The 19,900-nt window shown below is 51.8% G+C and overlaps 8 protein-coding genes and 3 non-coding genes across 11 annotated transcripts; 6 read left to right on the plus strand and 5 right to left on the minus strand.

The window, feature by feature from the left end:
• Positions 1–1,258: 1,258 nt before the first annotated feature.
• Positions 1,259–3,535, plus strand: BDQ94DRAFT_141137 (uncharacterized protein). The gene is made up of 2 exons (XM_026765763.1): positions 1,259–3,130; positions 3,198–3,535. Exon 1 carries the CDS (start codon positions 1,301–1,303, stop codon positions 2,810–2,812), a length of 1,512 nt encoding a protein of 503 aa, XP_026627940.1. The 5' UTR covers positions 1,259–1,300; the 3' UTR covers positions 2,813–3,130; positions 3,198–3,535.
• BDQ94DRAFT_169223 (splicing factor 3B subunit 5 family protein) lies at positions 3,119–3,440 on the minus strand (the record flags this gene model as incomplete). The annotated part of the gene is made up of 2 exons (XM_026771239.1): positions 3,119–3,130; positions 3,198–3,440. 2 exons carry the CDS (start codon positions 3,438–3,440, stop codon positions 3,119–3,121), a joined length of 255 nt encoding a protein of 84 aa, XP_026627941.1.
• Positions 3,536–4,052: 517 nt separating the features above from the next.
• Positions 4,053–5,387, plus strand: BDQ94DRAFT_169224 (tRNA-specific adenosine deaminase; the record flags this gene model as incomplete). Its single annotated transcript, XM_026771240.1, has 1 exon — positions 4,053–5,387. The coding sequence occupies one exon, from the start codon at positions 4,053–4,055 to the stop codon at positions 5,385–5,387; it is 1,335 nt and encodes a 444-aa protein (XP_026627942.1).
• On the minus strand, positions 5,332–7,081 carry erg24B (c-14 sterol reductase). The gene is made up of 3 exons (XM_026771266.1): positions 6,990–7,081; positions 6,633–6,937; positions 5,332–6,583 (listed from the first exon to the last, which is right to left on the minus strand). The coding sequence occupies exons 1-3, from the start codon at positions 7,067–7,069 to the stop codon at positions 5,475–5,477; spliced, it is 1,494 nt and encodes a 497-aa protein (XP_026627943.1). The 5' UTR covers positions 7,070–7,081; the 3' UTR covers positions 5,332–5,474.
• Positions 7,082–7,222: 141 nt separating this feature from the next.
• Positions 7,223–8,797, plus strand: BDQ94DRAFT_16936 (putative vacuolar sorting receptor (Mrl1)). Its single transcript, XM_026771276.1, has 3 exons — positions 7,223–7,828; positions 7,888–8,175; positions 8,223–8,797. Exons 1-3 carry the CDS (start codon positions 7,455–7,457, stop codon positions 8,452–8,454), a joined length of 894 nt encoding a protein of 297 aa, XP_026627944.1. The 5' UTR covers positions 7,223–7,454; the 3' UTR covers positions 8,455–8,797.
• Positions 8,798–9,463: 666 nt separating this feature from the next.
• Positions 9,464–9,535, minus strand: BDQ94DRAFT_t117. Its single transcript has one exon. It is a non-coding gene; the product is annotated as a tRNA-Gly (tRNA).
• A 470-nt stretch (positions 9,536–10,005) lies between these two features.
• On the plus strand, positions 10,006–10,076 carry BDQ94DRAFT_t114. The gene has a single exon. It is a non-coding gene; the product is annotated as a tRNA-Gly (tRNA).
• A 9-nt stretch (positions 10,077–10,085) lies between these two features.
• On the plus strand, positions 10,086–10,157 carry BDQ94DRAFT_t115. Its single transcript has one exon. It is a non-coding gene; the product is annotated as a tRNA-Gly (tRNA).
• A 275-nt stretch (positions 10,158–10,432) lies between these two features.
• BDQ94DRAFT_177717 (C6 transcription factor) lies at positions 10,433–15,349 on the minus strand (the record flags this gene model as incomplete). Its single annotated transcript, XM_026772980.1, has 5 exons — positions 10,433–13,438; positions 13,469–13,537; positions 13,973–13,976; positions 14,651–14,732; positions 14,794–15,349. 5 exons carry the CDS (start codon positions 15,347–15,349, stop codon positions 10,598–10,600), a joined length of 3,552 nt encoding a protein of 1,183 aa, XP_026627945.1. The 3' UTR covers positions 10,433–10,597.
• A 1,139-nt stretch (positions 15,350–16,488) lies between these two features.
• On the plus strand, positions 16,489–17,312 carry BDQ94DRAFT_169229 (bZIP transcription factor; the record flags this gene model as incomplete). The annotated part of the gene is made up of 2 exons (XM_026771241.1): positions 16,489–16,501; positions 16,573–17,312. The coding sequence occupies 2 exons, from the start codon at positions 16,489–16,491 to the stop codon at positions 17,310–17,312; spliced, it is 753 nt and encodes a 250-aa protein (XP_026627946.1).
• Positions 17,313–17,356: 44 nt separating this feature from the next.
• Positions 17,357–18,636, minus strand: BDQ94DRAFT_158793 (arsenic resistance protein; the record flags this gene model as incomplete). The annotated part of the gene is made up of 4 exons (XM_026769000.1): positions 17,357–18,013; positions 18,063–18,149; positions 18,197–18,339; positions 18,405–18,636. The coding sequence occupies 4 exons, from the start codon at positions 18,634–18,636 to the stop codon at positions 17,357–17,359; spliced, it is 1,119 nt and encodes a 372-aa protein (XP_026627947.1).
• Positions 18,637–19,900: the final 1,264 nt, after the last annotated feature.

The following is a 19,900-nucleotide window of genomic DNA, read 5'->3' on the forward strand; positions in this document are numbered from 1 at the left end:
GCCCGTTCAGATTCTCACTGGGTGAGACTGAGCGGGAATCGGATGCTGGAGGGCTGCGCCCAGTCTTCTTTGGATCTTCGTTCTTTACTTTAAGCATTACTACCATCTTTTTGAATCATTTGGCACGATGTACTTAGTCTGACATAATGGACCACAATACGATCGGCACTGCGCAGTAGACAGGACGTAGAGTAAGGCGTAGCGTAGACATAGTAAAGCACTGATCTCATGGCTGCCAGGGGCGAGACGGACCTTGCTGGATTCATCGGCAAGAACGGTCTTTTTCTGCCCCGACCCGGTGACGTCAGTTCCCGACTCTCCGCAACAACCACCACCACCAGAACCTATGAGGTACCATTCATTCATTATCTTCATCCTGACGAACTCCTGCTCCTTAATGTGGTTTAAGCTTTCACTTAATGCTAGTGTACTATTCTGATTCATGTCCGCCTGGTTGCCTAGGTCCCCCTGTGACATACCCTCCTCCTACTCCGTCCGCCCATCGCCCGGAATCTTCCCTAACCTACAAAGCATCATCACTCCAACATTTCTTACACAATAGCTCATCAATTCTACACCAACCCTCACACACAGAGAGAAGGAGAGGATAATTCTAGAACCGGCATCACAAAAGAAACATCTTATATGACCCACCACATCACATACACAAGAATTGAACCGAACCGAACCGTACCGCATTGCATTAACATTTGAGATTACTAAATCAACACCGCAATAATAGAAAATGCCCCTCCCCACCCTCCAAGAATCTCTGCAAGCCCTCTGCCCGACCATCTGGACCGACGTCCCCAGCACCGACCCCGCCGCACTACGAGCCTACATAACCGACCTCCGAACAAAAGCGCACTTGATCGTCGACTCCGTGCCGTTGCCTTCAGACGATGACATCCAGGCACAGCACGGTGCGGCGGCCACATATGATGATCATCCAGCGAAGAAAGTAGTGAAGGCGAGTGGGGCGCTTCCTGTGCATGATTTGGTGGATCATGATGGGGATGCGAATGGGGATGGGAGCAGTAGTAGTGGGAGTGGGAGTGGGAACGGGAAGGGGGTCCAAGCTTTGCGGAAGCAATGGAGCAAGCCGATAAAAGTCACCAATACGAGGGACAACCCGCTCCAGATACCGATATACAAGTTACATGGGGCGGACGGGAAGGGCCATTGGTTTGGGAGGCGGAGCGTGCATGAAGGATTAGGGTTTGAGCGGTGGAGGGAGAAATTGTCGGGGGAGATGGGGGAGACGTTGAGGAGGAATCAGGAGCGGATAAGGAAGGGGAAGATGCCGGATCAGGCGGTTAGGGGGATTGGGGCGGAGAGGTTAGTTGAGGGGATTGAGGTTAGAGCTGGGGATAATGAGGGGGATGGGGTGATTGGACGGGTGCAGGTGTTTCATGTTTCGGCGCAGTTCCCGAAACCCACGACTGCGCGGGACTTTGTGAGTTTGATTGTGTCTTGGGATGAGAGTGAGGGTGATGAGGAGAGGAAGAAGCGGGAAGGGAAGGGGAGGGAGTGGATGATGGTGTCGAGACCGTGCGAGCATGATGAGGTGCCTCCTGTGCCGGGGTATATTCGGGGCATGTATGAGAGTGTGGAGTTTATTCGGGAGATACCTGTGGAGAATAAGCCTGAGGGGGCGATGAATCCGGTTGAATGGGTGATGGTGACGAGGAGTGATCCTGGGGGTAATATTCCAAGGTGGATGGTGGAGAAGGGCACGCCCAAGAGCATCTGTACGGATGCTGTCAAGTTCCTGAACTGGGCTTGTCGGGATGGGGAGAGGAAGAGGAGGTCGACGGTCAGGTCGGTGGGCAGTCACAGTCAATATGATGAGGAAGGGGAGGATGCGTCTAGCAGTGAGGAGGACAGCGATGACGAGTCATACACCGAAGTCGAACATCACGGGTTGATTGCCAGCTTCGCATACCTGGTGAACGCCGGTCTCGAGCGGTATGCGCCGCAGGCGGTGCTGGACTACCTACCGCAGCACTCACGTCAGGTCTCGGCTCAGAGTGTCCCTGCCAGCGGCACGGAGCCAGATGTCGAGGGGGTCAAGGAGAACGAGGATGATGCAGTGTCGCCCGACAAAGCATCGATAGCACCATCAGCGAACTCGGACATCGAGTCATCTATGGAAGCAGGCCCCGACGTCTCTGCGCTGGAGCTAATGACCAAGAACAAGAAAGGCAAGCTGACATCGCACGAGAAGCAGCTGGCAAAGCTAGCAGAGCGAAAGCGCAACGTCGAAGCACAGCTGGATAGAGTACGAGCCGACATCCAAGCCCTCCGCGTGACCTCACCAGTCGAAGGCTCCAAGCGCGACAAGGCATCGACGACCGCTCTAGCAGCAACAAACGAGCAAGCAAGCAGCGAACCGCCGAGCAGCAGTCCAGCCAGCAGCGTGCACAGGGGCCAATCCTCAGGCAAGAGCCGTCACGCTGAGAACCCCGACCACGAAACGGCGAAGATGCACAAGGTTGCATCGGGGCTGTTCCACGACGAGTCCAAGCTGCTGAAACAGCTGGGCAAGATCGAGAAAGACCAGGTCAAGGAAGCATCGAAGATCGAGGCGCGGCAGCAGAAGCACGCAGACAAGCAGGAGAAGCATCGCGCGCGGGCAGAAACGGAGGCGTTGCGCCGCGAGGTAGAGGTGCTCAAGAAAGAGGTGCATCGACTGCGCGGAGAGCGTAAGCAATGGCTGGATTTGATCGGGTCATTGCAGAATGAGAATACGCGGTTGGCAGCGGCGCAGGGTGATGGAAGTGATATTGGAAATGGAAATGGGGAGAAATGAGCATGTCATTGTATATTAGCGTAGCGTTGTACATAGCAATTGATTGATTTTATCCCATCTTAGTCCATAACCTTAGTATGTAATGTAATGCATGAAGCCTCCAACGCCAATTACCCACCATTGAACTCCAGTAGTTATGCAAGTGTCCTTATCATCTGCACCTGCATCACATGTACGCGCAGCACAGCACAAACTCCCACTACCTATCCTCCTTCCATCGACAATATTCCATCGCCAATTACCCAACTCCCTCATATCATCCCATCCACCCCACACCCAGCTCCTCGCCAGTAACTAATAAACACCTTATTCCTGCGTCTAAACACCTCATCATCAGCCCCATCCACAAAACCAAAACCAAGAAAGAAAAATAAGGATAACCAACCTCCGGCGGATTCCCCGCTCCTCTAACCATCTTCTCAATCATCGCGGCCCTAACCTTCTCCTTGGACTCGCCCATTCCCAGCGCCATATACGACAACATAGGCGGATGACCGATATACGAGGCGTAACTATCTCTCACGATGTTCGACACCCATTCGTACTTCGTCGTGTCGGCGTGGCCCGTACCGATGTAGCGCGCTTGCATCGCCTCGAGGTTTTGGATCGTGCGGAGTTTGTCGGCCATTTTGATTATCCTTCCTCTTATTTATGGTAACTTAGGAATGGGTTGATTGAACGGTTGTGGGTGGAGTGTAGTGTAAGTAGATGGGTGGTTTGAGTCGGATGGATTGAGTGGATAAGTTAAGTTCAGTTGTTGGAGATGGATAAGGAATGATAAGTCACGTGACATGCACCCACTTTGATATCAAAGTGGGTTTGGATAGCACATGGCACAACTACAGCATACATAACTAGACGATAGAATCATAATGGAACGACAAAAAGGAGGGGATGCTGGGGATGGTGCTGCACTTGCGGAGAAAATTGCCAGACTCGTGCACGCTCACTTTGATGGTTTGCCGGCACGCAGTAAACCTATTCTACGGGATGATGGGACGAGGGAGTGGATTCCTATGTGTGGGGTTGTGGTCGTGAGGGGTGTGTATATCCTTTCTTTACACTATCTAAGGAATATATGGAGAGGGACTATGGTTGGGTGTATACCAGCTTACGATATGTTGGTGTAGATGTATCTGAGGCAAACGGGGAGGAAGAGTATGAGGGAGGAAAAGAAGAATTAACCTGTGTGGCTGTTACGTATGTACACCAACCAACTATCTGCCCTATATAATCACAGATGTATCAAGTAAATACTAAAGCATCCAGCTCCGGCGCGAAGTGCCTCCCTACCACGCAACTGCCAACCAGCACCGGTCTGGTCCTCCACGACTGGCACGCCGAGATCCTGGCCCTCCGCGCATTCAATTACTGGCTGTTGAGTGAGATCCGCGCATTGATAGATCATGAGAATCAACAATCTTCATCACCTTCTACACCCAAGCCCTCACCCTTCATCCGCCGTCGCCAACCCCCCAACAACAACCCACCCTTCGAACTCGACCCCTCCCTAAAGATCTACCTCTACTGCACCACCGCCCCCTGCGGCGACGCAAGCATGGAACTCACCATGGCAGCGCAAGAAGACCCCACTCCATGGGAGATATCCCCCTCAGAAGAAGAAGAGGCCGGTCTCCTCTCCGGCCGCGCCAACTTCTCCCAGTTAGGTATTGTCCGCCGCAAGCCCGCGCGCGCAGACGCCCCATCCACGAAAAGCAAGTCCTGCTCGGACAAGCTTGCCCTGCGGCAGGTGTCGTCTCTCTTGTCCAGGGGAATGAGTCTGCTAGTGGCTGTCACGGAGAATGCGTATCTGGCGGGCGTGGTGATGCCCCGCGAAGAGGTGAGTGAGACGGGGTGTGTGAGGGCTTGGGGGGCTGATGGGAGGATGGGCCCTTTGTTATCGAGGTTTGAAGAAGGAGGAGGGGGTGGGTACGGGTATCATCCGTTTAAGGTTCTCTCTGTCGATACGGAGGTCGTGGAGGAGTTGTGGGCGTTTGGCAAACCGAAGAGCAAGGAGGCCGGGATGAAGTGTAAGCCGGGGAATATTTCTGCTGTTTGGACGGCTGCACCGGTTCTTGGGGGTGCTTCTGGTGGTGGGGTGGATCGCTATGCGGCGGAGAATGGGGCGAAGCAGTTGGCTAAATTGAGTGGTTCGTGGACTGGGTTGTATGAGACGATCATAGGTGGTATGAAGCAGGGGTATAAGGCGTCGGTGCCGGTGGGGAAGGGCGCGTCGGCGCTGTCGAGGGCGAAGATGTGGGGGGCGTTGAGGGGGTTGTTGGATGGTGGTGATGGTGTTGGTGATGGTGTTGGTGATGGTGTTGGTGATGGTTCTGCGGGAGAGGGACAGCAGGTGGTTAGGGCGGCATCGTATAAGGAGTTTAAGAGGGCTGCGCTGGAGACGCCTGCAGGCAAGGCGCGGGAACGGGCTATGCTGGAGGCCAAGAAGGTGCTGCTGCCGTGGGTGCCGAATAATGGGGATGATGAATGGGGCTTGGAGGTGTTGGTGGATAATAAGGGGAAGAAGAGAAAGCGTGATGACATTAAAAAGAGTAAAGATGTCCAATCTAGCTAATACATGTCATGTCCGATATGTGAAGTCGTTCAGACGAGAAATTATCATACATTAAGAACTTTTGTTCGGTCTATATCCCCATTATCTTCAGTAAATGCCAGGAATGATCCGACTCCGGACCAACGACGTATACCGGTCCCAGTCGGCCCCATACTTGCGCTTGCACTTCTCCTCGTCCCGCTGCTCGCGGTGGATCAGCAGCGTGCCAAAGTACACCAGGAAGAAGTAAGTAAAGACCATTCCCCAGCCCCGGCTCTCAGGGGTCTGCACTGCCTGCTTCTGCAGGTCCCCGGTGGCCGGGTTGATAGTCTGAATAATAGCGTAGCCGGCAATGCCCGTAGGCAGGCAGTACGACCACGACATGACCCAGTCGCCCAGGTAGTTGATGTGGCGGGCGCTTCCCCACCAGCCAGACGTGATCAGCTTGGAGCCACTGGCCGTCTGGATGTACTTGAGGTGCTTGACGCGGGGGTCGTTCGGGTTGGTGCGGAACCGATTCTTCTGGTTGTTGGCGCCCCGGAAGATCGAGTAGCCCACAGCGGTGACGGCCAGGACGAGCAGAATGCCATTGAAACCCAGCTCATACGGAAAGACGGCCAGGTAGCGAGTCTGGAAGTTGTAGATAAAAGGGACCCAGACGAGGTCGCCAAACGAGAGCATGAACCCGAAGCCGTCCATAATAATGTCCATAGTAGTCAGCAGGGCAGGCTCCATGTACAGGCCGTCTAGGACGTAGAACGCCTGGAACGCAGTCGAGATGACGATCGAGTCCGTGATGTAGCCGTAGGTGCGGTACTGGCGGGCAATGTTCGACAAGTTCAGGATGATCCACCCCAGCAAGCCGGGGCGCATTTCGAGCCAGGACTTGATATCGATCGTGCGCGAAGCTTCGCTGACGAAGGGAATTGGCAGGCGTACCCGGGGGTTCAGCTCTCTGCCAATGAAGAAATCATACAACACGTTGCCAGTGTGGCCACCCGGAGCTAGCTGGCGGAGCTCAGGGTTGGGCTGCCCAGGGGCAGGAACAGTGAAGCTCTTCGCATAGACGAAGATGGAGATGACAGTACAGATCACCAGGTTGGCAGTGATTACCTGCAGATAGTTGTCCCAGAGAAAAGTCCAGACAGCAAAGTCCGCGCCGTAGACGTAGGTGCCCGCCGCACAGCCGGAGAGGATCAGGACGGCCGACAGAAAAGCTGCAGGTCGTGTTAGAGAGGTAGATACGAGTCAATTGAAGAAACCAACCGTTGAACTTGTAGGGCAATCTTCCTCCACATGCCAATTCAGTGCCCTCGACCTCCTGGCCAGGCAGGAACACGTACATCGCCAAGCTAAGCAGATAATAGCCCAAGACCCAGAGTGTCACGCTTGTGTCGTAGAAATCCGCAAAACGTTCCTTGGGCCAGCCAACCTCTGCCTTCAATTGGTCAAGCGTCACGGTAGACGGGTGTAGTAACGAAGGTGCCGGGCAGCCGGAGACATCGTTACATAGGAAGGTGAAGCTGTAAACCAGCACGGGCAGACCAAACACGATCCCGAACGCACCGAGACTGGAGGGTCAGTATCCCAAATGTCAATTGTACCTGGGCATTGAGTACATACGGGCCTCCGAATTCATAGCCGCGTTTCTCTGGAACGGGCTGCACCCGGACCTTGGTCTTGGAGTCCTTCTTGGGAGCCATGGCGGGCTGTACTGGATCTTAATATGGAGATTAAGGAGAAACTGGAGAAGAAGCCGCGGGACTTTTTGGCAGAAGCGGAGCCGACGATGCGGGCGGTGAGAAGCTCTAGATGGAATCTCCGCAAGAAATGCGACGTTTCATCTCCGCGCATTACGACGCCTGCTTTACCTGTTACTCCTCCTCGTCCTTCCCCCTCTTTTCTCCCTCTTTTACTTCTTTTCTTTCCATTTGGTCTCTCCTTTGCGCTACTTTCCTTCGATTCTCCCAAGCTTAACCGATCAGTCCCTACCTCCAGCTGCCTGATCGATCCTCCGTTCCCTTCCTCGGCTTAGAACCGTTATCGCCGACCGTCCCGGCTGCCTCCACCGGAGATCATCCTCCCACCATGAAGCCACCCACATCCTCGTTGCTGAGGTTCCTCTTCCTTCTGGCTGCTCCGCTTATCTCTCATGCTGCCTCCGATTCCTCTGCTCCCAAGGATGGCCTCTCTCCCTGTGTCGTCCGCTCTCCAACGACCGGCCTATTCTACGATCTGAATACCATCTCCTTATCTCCACCCCCGGTAGACGGGGACAAACCTCGCAAAGGCGCCCGAGACGAGAGTTGGCACGCCAGAGGACACGATTATAATGCCAACTTTACGCTAAATATCTGTGCGCCCGTGGTTGAAGATATCAAGGATGTGGTGGGAGTGGACCGCTCAAGGTGGAGGAATGTTAGCGCCTACTATGAGAGGGAGGGTAAAGTCTACTCCATTGGGTACGGTGACCCTACTTTTATATACCACATGCCATAATCACTCGACTGACCCGATGCAGTCAACAAGCATCAGACCCCTTCTTCCGCGGCCGGAAGCTGGTCATGAACTATACCAATGGCTCCCCTTGTGCCGGCGATTACATCGGAAATGCCGCCCGCACCAAATCCACCATCATGTCGTTCCTGTGTGAGCGCGACACTCCTGCCTCCCAGGCGACGGTCTCCTTTGTCGGCACCATGGACCAGTGCACATATTTCTTCGAGGTGCGAAGCTCTGCTGCTTGTGGCGCTACCGCGCCCACACCGGATAACCCGGGCCTTTCGCCAGGCGGCGTATTCGGCGTAATGTAAGTAGGAAACACCCTACGGTAAGGTCAACGACTAATAAGCACAGTGCCTTGATCGCCGTGGCGGCGTACCTAGTCGGTGGTTGCGCATACCAACGAACCGTCATGCACCAGCGCGGTTGGAGACAGTGCCCGAACTACAGTCTTTGGGCGGGAATGCTCGACTTCATCAAAGTAAGTATACTGGCGTTAATTCCGTTCCGACGGTCCCGGCGGCATGAGCAGGCCTCGTACAAGGAGTTTGGCAATGCAAGGTTGCCTATTTCGAGGATGGATTGAATCTGCTTTGGCTGGTCTGGAGCTCAATTACATCAGGCGTGCTTGCATTCCTTCTTTCTTTACGCTTGTCTTTCTTTGCTCGTCCTCGAAGTCACTCGTTTGGATATCTAGCCCGTGTTGAACACGGTATATACAGTCATTGCTTGTGCAGGCCTGGCAAAGACGTCCATATAGAGCAAGCTGGAAACATGTCAATAGTTCGATTGATTGATTCTAGAAATCTTTCCTTGCTTCACTCATCTATCCGAACACATACAACTGTCTCATTTGCTATTCTTCAAGAATACCATTCATTATACAGAACCCTTAGCTAACACCATCTCCTCTCTCTCTTCCTCCCCACACAGGACATGATCATCATCCTCCTCTCCTCCCTAGCCCGCCTCCTCCGCCTAAAACGTTCCCCGGCTCTCGGCCACGGCCACACCCGCGGCAACAGCGTCAACCACCGCGGCAGTTTCGGCCGTCGAGGCAGTGACGTCGATGCCGAGAATCGACTGATAGACCAGTTAGATGAGGAGTGGGAAGATTAAAATTGTTTGTTAGTTGGCAGGCTTTGTTTATTTCTGGGACCGATAGCGCAACTTTTATCAGATATGTTATATGTATTGCTGCCAGCATTGGTTGTATTTGTTGTACAATGGCCGATTATTATATGGATGGTGCATGCATGCATTGGTTGATTCATCGATTGATTGAGCTGGCTCTGTTTTATAGCGTCATTGATTATTTCTACTACTATGAGGTGCATGAGAACATGTTTTGCATTTTACCAACACCGACATTCGGAAATATATTTTATAATCAACTAGTAACTAGCTCCCTGCCAACTGACGAAGAACCTATCGACTGCTCATGGTCTCAGATGAACAAATACATGTATGTCTTCACCTTAAACGAAGAAACAATAAATCAACTACTCAAAAACCATACTCCACCATGTAATGTAGCATACGACGAATCGATGCATCCTTTCTACTTGAGAAAGGAACATGAAAAAACAAAAAGATGCATTGTCGGGGAGTCGAACCCCGGCCACTCGCTTGGAAGGCGAGTATCATAACCGTTAGACTAACAATGCTTGCTAGTTGAAATATGGTCCCTACAACAGTTCACAATCCGCAAGGCGTTAACGTCAGATTTAGTGTATGATTCTTGAGCTAACGAACAGAATATATTCTCGTGGAATGAGCTTGATGGATATATGTGTAGTTGGAACGTAAGAATGTCTTGTCTACATAATAGGACATGTGCAATCCAATGTAGGTCGATCATACTAGCCGACACGACTGACTGTATACTACAAACAAGATAAGACAGTGTAAACGTGGGATGATGTCGCAGTAATAGGTAACTGAATACCAAAACAGTTTTTTACTCTTCTTATTGATCATGATTATAACTTTAATCTAAAGAACTGCAGATTCAAAATATCATTATCTCCGATAAACGCAGGTTAAACTTTCCTACTACATGCAAATCCCGCAGCCTACATCACTGAAAGTATACAGTGGGGTATAAGACAAATAAGTGGCGGCTACTTTCAAGGAAGCATCATTGGTCTAGTGGTAGAATTCATCGTTGCCATCGATGAGGCCCGTGTTCGATTCACGGATGATGCATTCTTCCAAGCATTGTTAGTCTAACGGTTATGATACTCGCCTTCCAAGCGAGTGGCCGGGGTTCGACTCCCCGACAATGCATTTTTTTGCTCTATCATCTATCTTTGTCCTTTTAATTTGTTCTTTTTTTCTTTTTGCTCAGATGGCGGTATTAGAGTGTTTTATTTGAATTTGTTAGTGGCCGCTTCATGATTGTGTCCAACCGCCATTTGTCTTGCTGTAATAACGATATATCGTCTCATCTCCGAATCTAGATAGCTATTCTTAAATTGAATGTTCTTATTCTCTCGCATGACAGCGTTGGAATATATATAACCATAATATAAATACACAGCATCAAGGCATCACATAGCCAGACCAGACTAAAAGCGTCGCATCAACCACATAGCCAAGGTCGTTCATAACTCCAAATCTTTTCCAAAACCAAACCGTCCGCCCCAAGCCCGAATGTACCCCGCTGAAAACTGAAAGCCAAACCAAATAAGATATCCTTCTACCGCAAGCACGATGGTTATGGCCACTTATGCTTGCGATCCGCGGTTCACCCCCGTTAGTCCCAGATCAAACGCTCCCATCGGTATGTTTCCGAAGCCGGAGAGATCGGGACCTCCTACGACGGGGTTGCCGGTGCCGGCGGCTTGTGAATTTGGATCAAGGCCACCACCGGCACCCACAGGGTCGAGGTTAAATGGCAAGAACCAGGCGCTGGGCTGGTAGTATTCACCTGCTCCGGAGGGGGCATTGGGATCTAATTGACCGGTGAAGATGGTGGAGGGGTCTTGATTAGGGGGAGCATCGGGGCGATTCACGGGAGCGGGCATCGCCGGATTCTCGGGCGGAACGAGGGATGCAGACGGGTCAAAGTCGCCAAAGGAACCGTAGACAAATTGTCGGTCCAGCTGGGGGAGTTGGTCTGCTGCGGGCATGGAAAAGTCAAAGCCGGGTTGTGCGAAGGGCTGCTGTCCCGCGCGATTTTGGTTGAACATGGCCGGCTGAGGGAAGCCTGTACCGGTTGTCCCAAGCATGCCCGGGGCGCCGTCCATAGCGATGTCATTCATTGACTGCGGAGGAGTTGGTCCATCGAACCCGCTCACGCTGTCGGCCTTGCTGCTCTTCTTCGAATGCCTACGCGGGGCGCTCGGCTGTGGTGTAGGAGAAAGGCTGGCAAAGAACTCTTCGACGCTCTGTAGATCCGGCCGCTGGCTCATGACACCATCGTCGCTCTTCGCCTTCTGCGGATCAGGTTCCTCCCAGTGCGACCTCGACATCCCATGAGGATACTTGTCAAACCAGTCGCCATACTGGAACATAGGCGCAATCTGCCCACCATTCTGCGTAACCACCGTGCCTTTGATGGCCGCATCGGCAAATTGGCGATATCGGTCCTTTGCACTTTCTACCATGTAATGGAACATTCCCCAATATTTCTTCATTTTATTGAGATAACGGTACGTGTGACGTAGATTCTCCTTGGATCGCGCTTCCAACTGTGCGTTCTTCGAGAAAATGCCCCATATATGGACAGTGCTGGCCGAATAAGCGCAGTACCCAGCGAATGGAACAGTGAGGGGATAAGCTGATGCACGATCGATCAGGATGGAGATGTGATGAGCAGCTTCCACTGCTGCTCGGCCGGCATTGCTCAAGAATGCTTTAGGCATGTCACGGGGAGGTCGACCCCCCGGTGATAGCGGTATAGCGAATTGGTTCAAGAAGAGCATGTTCTGGTGGATGATAATATGCAGGAAGATGAACTGATTGGCAATTCGGTCTGCTGCATGGATCTGAAGGTTTTCGTAAGTGAACAAGAGATGGCTAGGGAGAGACGCGGAAAACTCTTCGATTTGCCGCTTGAGGCGCGTGTACCCAGATTCCGGCGACCACAGGGGGTGCGTATCTTTTCTTTTCCCTCCAAGGTTGAGATAATCAACAATGCGGCCCCATATGACGACCGCACGGATGATAAAGGCCGATACCCCCATATTCTCCTTCGCATTAGATAGCTGACCAACATCATCCGGGACTGGGTTGAGGACATTGCCGTCTAAGTCTTCCGTCGGTCCCGGGATCTCCATCTGGAAATGTGACTCTTTAATAGGAAGCTGTATTTGCAGGAATTTCTCATTCCCTATCGGCGGACGCTGACTCCCGGATGAATTATAGCGGTCCATCAAGAAGCAAGCCCACATGGTCCGTCTCCGTATCTCCCGATCTGTGAAACTGAGCTGTGACCCATTGCCATTCTTCTGGATTAGCAAAGGGTCATGGTCGAGCTCCCTATGTAACTGCAGGGCATACGCCATGCGCAGTGCCTGGCCACCGAATGACCAACTCCGCCCGCCATGACACGTGCCGAACTCGTGAAGGCCCAGAAGCAAGAAAACGGTCAGAATAGTAATATTAGGTTCGTCATGGCGACTCAGGGCTATAGCAGCTGCCGGATTGGCCCAGTTCTCGCCACGCAGGAAAGGAGGTTCGGAATTGATCTGTGGATGGGTTGAAAATCGAGCGGAAACGGCGCAAACCGCAAGTATAAGAACCGGGGGCACGGTTCTCGCCTTGAGTCTTCGGATAAAGCTTGGTTTGTGAAGGAGGAGATAGGATTGTCCGTAAACGCAATCGAAGAACACCTCTGCCAGGTGCTCCTGGATCTCAAGTGACGGTAAAAATTCGGCACCTGCAGTCATTAAGCCCGACGCATCACCCGGTTTACTCTCACGGCGCATTGGAAAAGTATCCTGCGGACCATTGCGGCTCTCCCTAGCCCACTCATCCATTTCAGCTGCAAAAGCCTCTTCTGCTGTCCGCTTCTTCTGCGCCTTGGTGGTCTGTCCCGGTTGAGGTGGTCGAACAACCGACCGGCCAATCGCGCCCATGTCTCTGGTTTCTTCCTTGGGGATAGTTTTGATGACCCGGTCCTCCATCCTTTTCAAGCGCTTATCCAGCATCGCCATGTAGTCCGTCCGGGGCGCCGCCTTTCTGGTGGTGACCTTGTAAACACATGGTATCCGAGAGCGCGAACAGTGCTTGCACGCAGGCTTTTCGCCCGAGCATCGAATCTTTTTTCTTCGACAAGCAATGCAGGCGAGGGGTAGGCGCTTTCGTTCCTTGCCGGCTTTCGTCTTCATTTCGCTCCACGCCGGTTTTTCGCCTCCCTGTTGGTCGTGATTGTGTGCGGGGTCGCCTCTTCCGTCGTCCCGCTGGGCATCGATTCCGGACTCATGCAAGGTACCGGGATCACCGGCAGTAACGGCACTGCCTGGATCACGCGAGCTGGCCCGGCTGTGGGTGTCGAGGTCTTCGGGTAGGACGATATCGTCGTGCCCCATGGTCAGGCCGGAGGCCAAGGGGGACTCGTCGGACTCCGGAGGGATCATGATGGGCGCAGGTACCCCAAGAACAAGACCCGGATCATCGTTCGGTAGGAAGGGGGTGGATGCGGAGGGAGTTGGCCACAGGGTCTGGTCCTGCTGGTGCTCTGGGGAGAAAGACGGGACGAAACCGCGGGATGAGGCGGTGGTCGAAAACGGTGGGTATGGGGAAGGCTGGCTGGGACGGGCGCTGACTGGAGGCTTGGCACCTCTCGCCGTCGTCATCCTGGGGGAAATTGGCCTTTAGTAATTAATGCGTGCCCGTCCCCGGATCTGTTCCGATAGAGTAGAAAGTAATTGTAAGATTGTCAAGTTGGGGATTCTGAGTGATGATGCCCATCAAAAAGGTACAGCGCCAAAAAGGGACCCAGTTTCCAGAACATGGGTGTTGTAGAGAAGAAGGTTCAATAGCTGAACGTGCAAGTCCGGAGTGTCATCGCTGGTAATATATATGGGGCCGCGGTCATTGGACAACCATCAACTGGCTCGACCACCCAGACCCTTGCGGAACCCACTAGACAAGACCAATCTACAGGAGAACTAGACAAATAACATCGAGAGTGAACGAGGTACACAAGAGCGGTGGATGGAATCGTGCAGTGAGGGAGCGTATCGGAAGTCTGCAGCGACGTTGGGTAAATACCAGCGAATGCATGGCGTTCCTAGCCCGCAGTATCACTGGCTGCTGTTATCCCGGAATGATCCCGGGGAAAAGTTACGCTATCAACTACTAGTGTTGCCTTCTGGCTGACAGACGCCTCCTTACTCAGTTTCCTCGATTGTTGAATTTATCTAAGCTTGTATCTCCGGGACCTGTATTATAGTAGGATGTATAACCCAAATCTTCCGACATGTCCACATCCGAACCTGCCCTCCATTATTCCTCCCGCTCCTCCCCCAATCACTTCAATCATGCGCGGTGCTCAAACTCCGTACTAGTGTGGTGCACGCGACTTCCCCTCTCGTATCCTGGTCAAGCGTCTCTAGCCGGATGCAACCTATCATTACCCCGAGCTTGCTGCGGTCCGGGGCGATCCTACAACGATTTGGGCCGCCCAACTCGCTGACGCGGCGTGGCACTCTCAAGTGACGCCTGGATCTCTGAACCCAGAGCATAGACGCCATAACTAGGGAAGATGACCCAGAGAGAACTAATGCGACCGTTAGATGAGCCAACAACACCGACAACGAGATAAAACCTACTTGGGTATGATCCACAGGAAGAACAAGCTCCAAGGGTCGCTGCGATCAACGTCTGCGAAGCCAGAGAAAGCCTCGTTCAGCCCTATAACAGATTCATTAGAGTCATATTCCCAACCAATCCTGACAGCATGATGGCAGCTCACAGAATAGGGCCGTCTTCGCAAGAGTCATCACGGAGGCGGTATATGCCACCAGAAGCGCAGTCGCGCCGGGACGACCAGCAACAACCTTGGACTCTTTCAGCATCCAGAATGGCCCTTTCTTGGTTTTACGTTGGCCTCGCGCCGTGTTTCCCGCTGTAACCCCATACGTATACACAATCACCAGGTAGTAAACGTATCCAGCGGTCTCGACAAGGTTCAGGATAGTTTGCGCAATGGTAAACTCATTGCGCGCATTGAATGCCGGCCAGCCGTAGAGGTAATCGATTGTGCCGTACAGCGCATACGGAGTCCAGATCGGGGAATGTAGTTTGCTATCGAGCTTCAGGTGAGGGCGCAGCAGCACGTAGCTGGCGTCCCATAGTACTAGCGGGATGGAGAAGATCAACCACAGGGTAATGGCACCAGACGGGGCATGCACCCATTTTTTCCCGGAGCCATTGGCACTCGTAGAAGACGTAGATGGTGTCGAGGGCGGCGAAGCTCTCCCAGTCGCGGGGGGTGGAAAGTCGCGGGGATGGTGTCGCGTGGAGACCATGGTGATATACGTCTGATCAATGAAGAGTAGAAACAAGGGATTAGGTTATTGGCAGAGCAAAAGAATCACGAGATCCATGTGAGGATAAAGATGTGAAAGACATTAGGAAGATGTGAGTGCATGGATGCGAAAAAGTGAACCAGTCCTTCCGGGGGCGCCCAAGTATGAGTGACGGCTAGTGACGTCGTCCAAGTTGAGCTCCAGCGCCACCTGTTCGCCGGCATGACGGGTGGGTTCATTTTTCCTTCCACAAGATTTCGATGACCGGATCTGGACTGGACCCTGGTGAATTCGGATATATCTAATCTTCGCTGAATTAGATCCGGGAGATTGAAGATCTCCCCACTCGTGGGGATTGCAGCGGTGCGCGGAAGGGGGATATACTCTCCGCCGCCTGGCTCTTTTACGTTTATCCGATAGCTATCTGTGAACCCGCATAGCTGTACTGTTCGCTAGCCAGTCGATCCTAGACTTTTTGATTCTTTGGAAATGAGTAGAATAGCGTGCAGAAAAGCTCTGGTTTCTACCAGGTACTATCTATGTTCTACTTCCCAACGTGTTATGGTGTCTTAGTGTAGGGATTACTTAGAAGTACACAGTAGTTTGGGCCCTTGGCATGGAAATTGCTCTGCAGCAAGCTCCAGAGAGTCTAGAACCAATAGCCCAGCTATGATCTTCATCTCAGCCGACGCCTGTTCTTTCTTGTCCGGTGGGTCATCGTGGGTGTAATTGTCCCCTGATCTGACCGTCGTACCAGATAGAGTGCTTATGGCTTCAATGGAGCTTGGGCCAAGGCAGTGTCCACCTATCAGTTATTGGATTCATTCAAGATCAATCAAGAGACCTGCCCAATCACTCCTATCTACAGTCCCACCGAGGCTGTCTTGCTGTAGATGAGAATCCGTCAACCTTCCATGATCATTCCGGTTATCCATCGCTCCATATAGCCTATTTGGGAAAGACGCTCCGAAGCGGCTACGGTTTGCTGCAGAAGCAGATGGCGCAGAAGACTCACTGAAGAACCTCCAGGACCAGTGTTAGCTTTCCCCACAAAAGCCCACCATCTTGGGCAGCTTACAGTTACGATTTAGTTGTTTCGAATTGCCAGTTTGCGGGAAAGGCTCGGGTGAGCACTGACCATGCTCTCACCCGGTAAGAGATGGAGACCAATAAGCACCAAAAGGTTGAAGCTCACCAAACATGCCTATGCTGATCAACACAAGTTGCTAACTTGCTTATGAAGGATCTCGATAGACTTGCTCGCATCCGAGAAAATCAACGGAATAGTCGCGCTAGAAAACAACAGCACACCCGCGAGCTAGAACAGAAGTTGACTGCTTTGCAAGAACAAGCGCGTCGTAAAGATGTGGACCATAGAATGGCGGTGCAGAAGCTTGAGGCGGAGAACAGGAAGTTGAAATACCTTCTGACTCGATCGGGCTTGACGTCGGAGCTAATAGAACACTATCTGCAAATTGATGAGCCAGCGTTAACTGAAAAAGTCGCCATTCCGAAGCTTCGTTCGACGAAAACACCATGCAAGTCTCAAGCCAATCCAGTCTGTCTCCCAAAGGCGAGGAATGCTGCTACCAGTGCACTGCAATCAAATGAGCTGGGGATACCTAGTCCGGGACAAAGCTGTGATCTTGCTACAATGCCTTCTTCGGAGACCGTGCCCCCAGGGGCCCCAGACCTTGAAGTGCCCGTCCGAGACCAATCCGTCTGTGGTTGTGGCCCGGGCGAAGCCGTGGAGTCCTGGCCAAGCAATGGAGATGTCTTGAACACCACACTTTGTGCCATTGCGGATGAATTGATTGATCAGTACAATACACGTGGAGTGGAGCTGTCAGAGATCCGTAGGAAACTCTGGGCTGGTTTCTCCAAAGGACTCACTACAGAGGAGGGGTGCAGAGTGCAGAATCATATATTATTTCAGGTTCTGGACGAGATAAGCAATAGCTGATGTCTCTTGTCTTGTGGTGGTATTTGACATAGGCTTCAAGATGGCTAAGGGGTCCACTTCTGTCTTCTTGCAACCCACTTGACCACATATACTAATCCTAGAAGCACCGGGACCTCAATGAGGGGCCCAACCGTTGCAGCCAAAGCCTGGTCACTGTCTACGCCAAATGTTGCTATTGCGACCGCGATAGCGAGTTCAAAGTTGTTGCTGGCAGCAGTGAAACTTTGCGTGCAAGACAACCTGTACCCGAAACCGCAGCGCCGTGTTACGGCAAGAGTGACACCAAAAATAACAGCAAAGTAGACAACCAAAGGAGCCGCCACCCGGATAACAGATACGATCTGGTGGACCACATGTTGTCCCTGCGACGCAAATAGAACCAAGATGGTGAAAAGCAGACCGATCAAGGACAGTGGGCTGATCCATTTCAGAAAATGCTTATCGTACCACTCCCTGCTGATCAGGAACCTGAGACAGAGACGAGTGACGATGGCTGCTCCCAAGGGGATACCAAGGAATACGCCGACGCTTTTTGCGGCCAGCGAATAGTCGATTGTTAGACCGTGGTTCACTCCGCCAATAACGCGGATGAAAAAGGTCGCGAGGGGTGCAAAGAGCACCATTTGCAAGATCGAGTTAATGGCCACCAAAATTGCGCAGTATTCTCCATCACCTCCTGCTAGTCCTGTCCAGACAAGGACCTTATGCTCGTCAGCGTGTTACACTACTCTCAGGCAGGGTATGGCATACCATGGCAATACATCGAGCGATACCCACAAGGATCAGGCCCTCTCGAAGACCTCTTTCGTCAGGGAGAAAGGCCCAGGCCAAACCAAGCTACTTCAAATTAGCCTACTATCGCGTACGGTGTGACAGCGACCTACCATGAAAAATGGAGCTATAATCCAATTGACGACGATGCTGAATCCGACCTGGACCCAGAGTCCTTTCTCCCGGAATGACCGATGGAGCGTCTCAAACCTCACTTTACACAGGATGGGATACATCATGACCAAGAGACCGATAGCTAAAATGCTGTTGGTATACACCCTTTCATTTTCAATCTCAAGCATTGAGCGGACAACAACGTACCAATAGGCACAGAAACGCCTACAAACTTCCCCCTCTCCAGCGCTTTGCTCGTATTAGGAACAAAGTTCCCTAAAATGATACCGACAGCCATGGCAAGGAAGATCCAGACCGCAAGGAAGCGATCTAGTATAGCCAATTGCTGAAAAGCAGATGTTGGGCCTTGTTCGGAATCATCATGTTGACTCTCACTGCACGCCTCTACATCGGGGTGGTCCTTCTCTTCGTGCGGCATCTTGCGAAGTACCCTTTCGACAATATAATCAGATGCTCGAATGTAGGATGAGGGAGCATTCCATGGCCTTCGCTTTTGGATGCCATACATCGGAACGCCAAAATGAGCAACCAATCAGAATCGAGCAGTGACATACTGCAAATCACGTGATACACAGAGCCCAAGGTCTACCAGGTATATCTATATAATGTCAATTTAGATCAAGTATGACATGAAAGCATTGATAATAGTAGTCCAGCGATCTCCCTAATCCTCCAGTATTAGTAACAGTATAAAAATCTGTTCCCCCAAAGAATGTTGATATCGAGTACTACTACCCGCACCGATGCGGAAAGCCGTGCTCGACATCGACTAGTACACTACTTGTAAACTAGGTTGCAGCAGTTCTTTAACACATTCTCGAAGTAAATATGATGTAAATAGATGAAATATCTAGTATCTATCAGCATCATATATATTGACCCTACACTTAACCCGGATACTTGTTGCCGTAGAACCAATATACATGGAGCAGAAGCGGAAAGAACTCCAGAAAGAAAGAAGTAATCCAGCAAGTAAAATTCGGGTCCAACCGATCCGAAGATCCGAATCGCAGCATCTAGTAGATTTAGTGCTACAGTAGAGGGGATTGAGCACCGTGGAGGATTGGGAAAGGCATAGGCATGGTACATTAGTAGTAGTTACATATCTGCATGGTAACGTCATAGTTGACAGGGAAGGAGACAAAGAAAGAAGTAAAAAAATTTTGTAGGTTATCCAACAGGCAGACATGGAATCTAAGAGCTATAGTTCTTCTAGTCTAGATCTAGTCTCACACCCCCAGATTCATTATTCTGACTGCCTAGTGCACTTCGCTCGGACCCTTTACTAAATGTTTAACTCGCCGATGAATATCCGGAGTCCATGACTCCGTTGTTGGGAGCGTTAGTATTCAATTTTAACCTGAACTTTCGGGATAAAGTTCGTATTTCATTCTAGACTACACTGAACTTGGCACCTGCCAGTCGTACGGGTAATCATCGGTAGAAAAACAGGCTCTTACGGGTTCACCATGTGGATGCCGTTCGGGTTCATCCCTCGATGAGCCTTGGTGAGCTGCTACACGTCCCGGGGGTTGTCACGGTTGTGGCTGGAGGTGGAGGCCCCCAGACCCGGGATACACCCCACATGGGGAAGAATTAAAATTGCAAAGGGTAACTCGGGTAACTATGTACCGTGTAATGAGGTACCTTCTACCGGGATTAGATTGATTAGTATGCAGTTG

The sequence above is a fragment of the Aspergillus welwitschiae genome, assembly GCF_003344945.1.
Source record: "Aspergillus welwitschiae strain CBS 139.54b unplaced genomic scaffold BDQ94scaffold_11, whole genome shotgun sequence".
NCBI classification, from domain to species: Eukaryota; Fungi; Ascomycota; class Eurotiomycetes; order Eurotiales; family Aspergillaceae; genus Aspergillus; species Aspergillus welwitschiae.

Coding starts and splice junctions, on each gene's coding strand:
- erg24B (XM_026771266.1), bottom strand. CDS start 7,069: ATGGCTCCCAAGAAGGACTCCAAGACCAAGGTCCGGGTGCAGCCCGTT. Junction 6,938..6,989: donor GGCTATGAATTCGGAGGCCC/GTATGTACTCAA, acceptor CTGACCCTCCAG/TCTCGGTGCGTTCGGGATCG. Junction 6,584..6,632: donor ATTGCCCTACAAGTTCAACG/GTTGGTTTCTTC, acceptor CACGACCTGCAG/CTTTTCTGTCGGCCGTCCTG.
- BDQ94DRAFT_16936 (XM_026771276.1), top strand. CDS start 7,455: ATGAAGCCACCCACATCCTCGTTGCTGAGGTTCCTCTTCCTTCTGGCT. Junction 7,829..7,887: donor GGTAAAGTCTACTCCATTGG/GTACGGTGACCC, acceptor GACCCGATGCAG/TCAACAAGCATCAGACCCCT. Junction 8,176..8,222: donor GGCGGCGTATTCGGCGTAAT/GTAAGTAGGAAA, acceptor TAATAAGCACAG/TGCCTTGATCGCCGTGGCGG.
- BDQ94DRAFT_141137 (XM_026765763.1), top strand. CDS start 1,301: ATGCCGGATCAGGCGGTTAGGGGGATTGGGGCGGAGAGGTTAGTTGAG.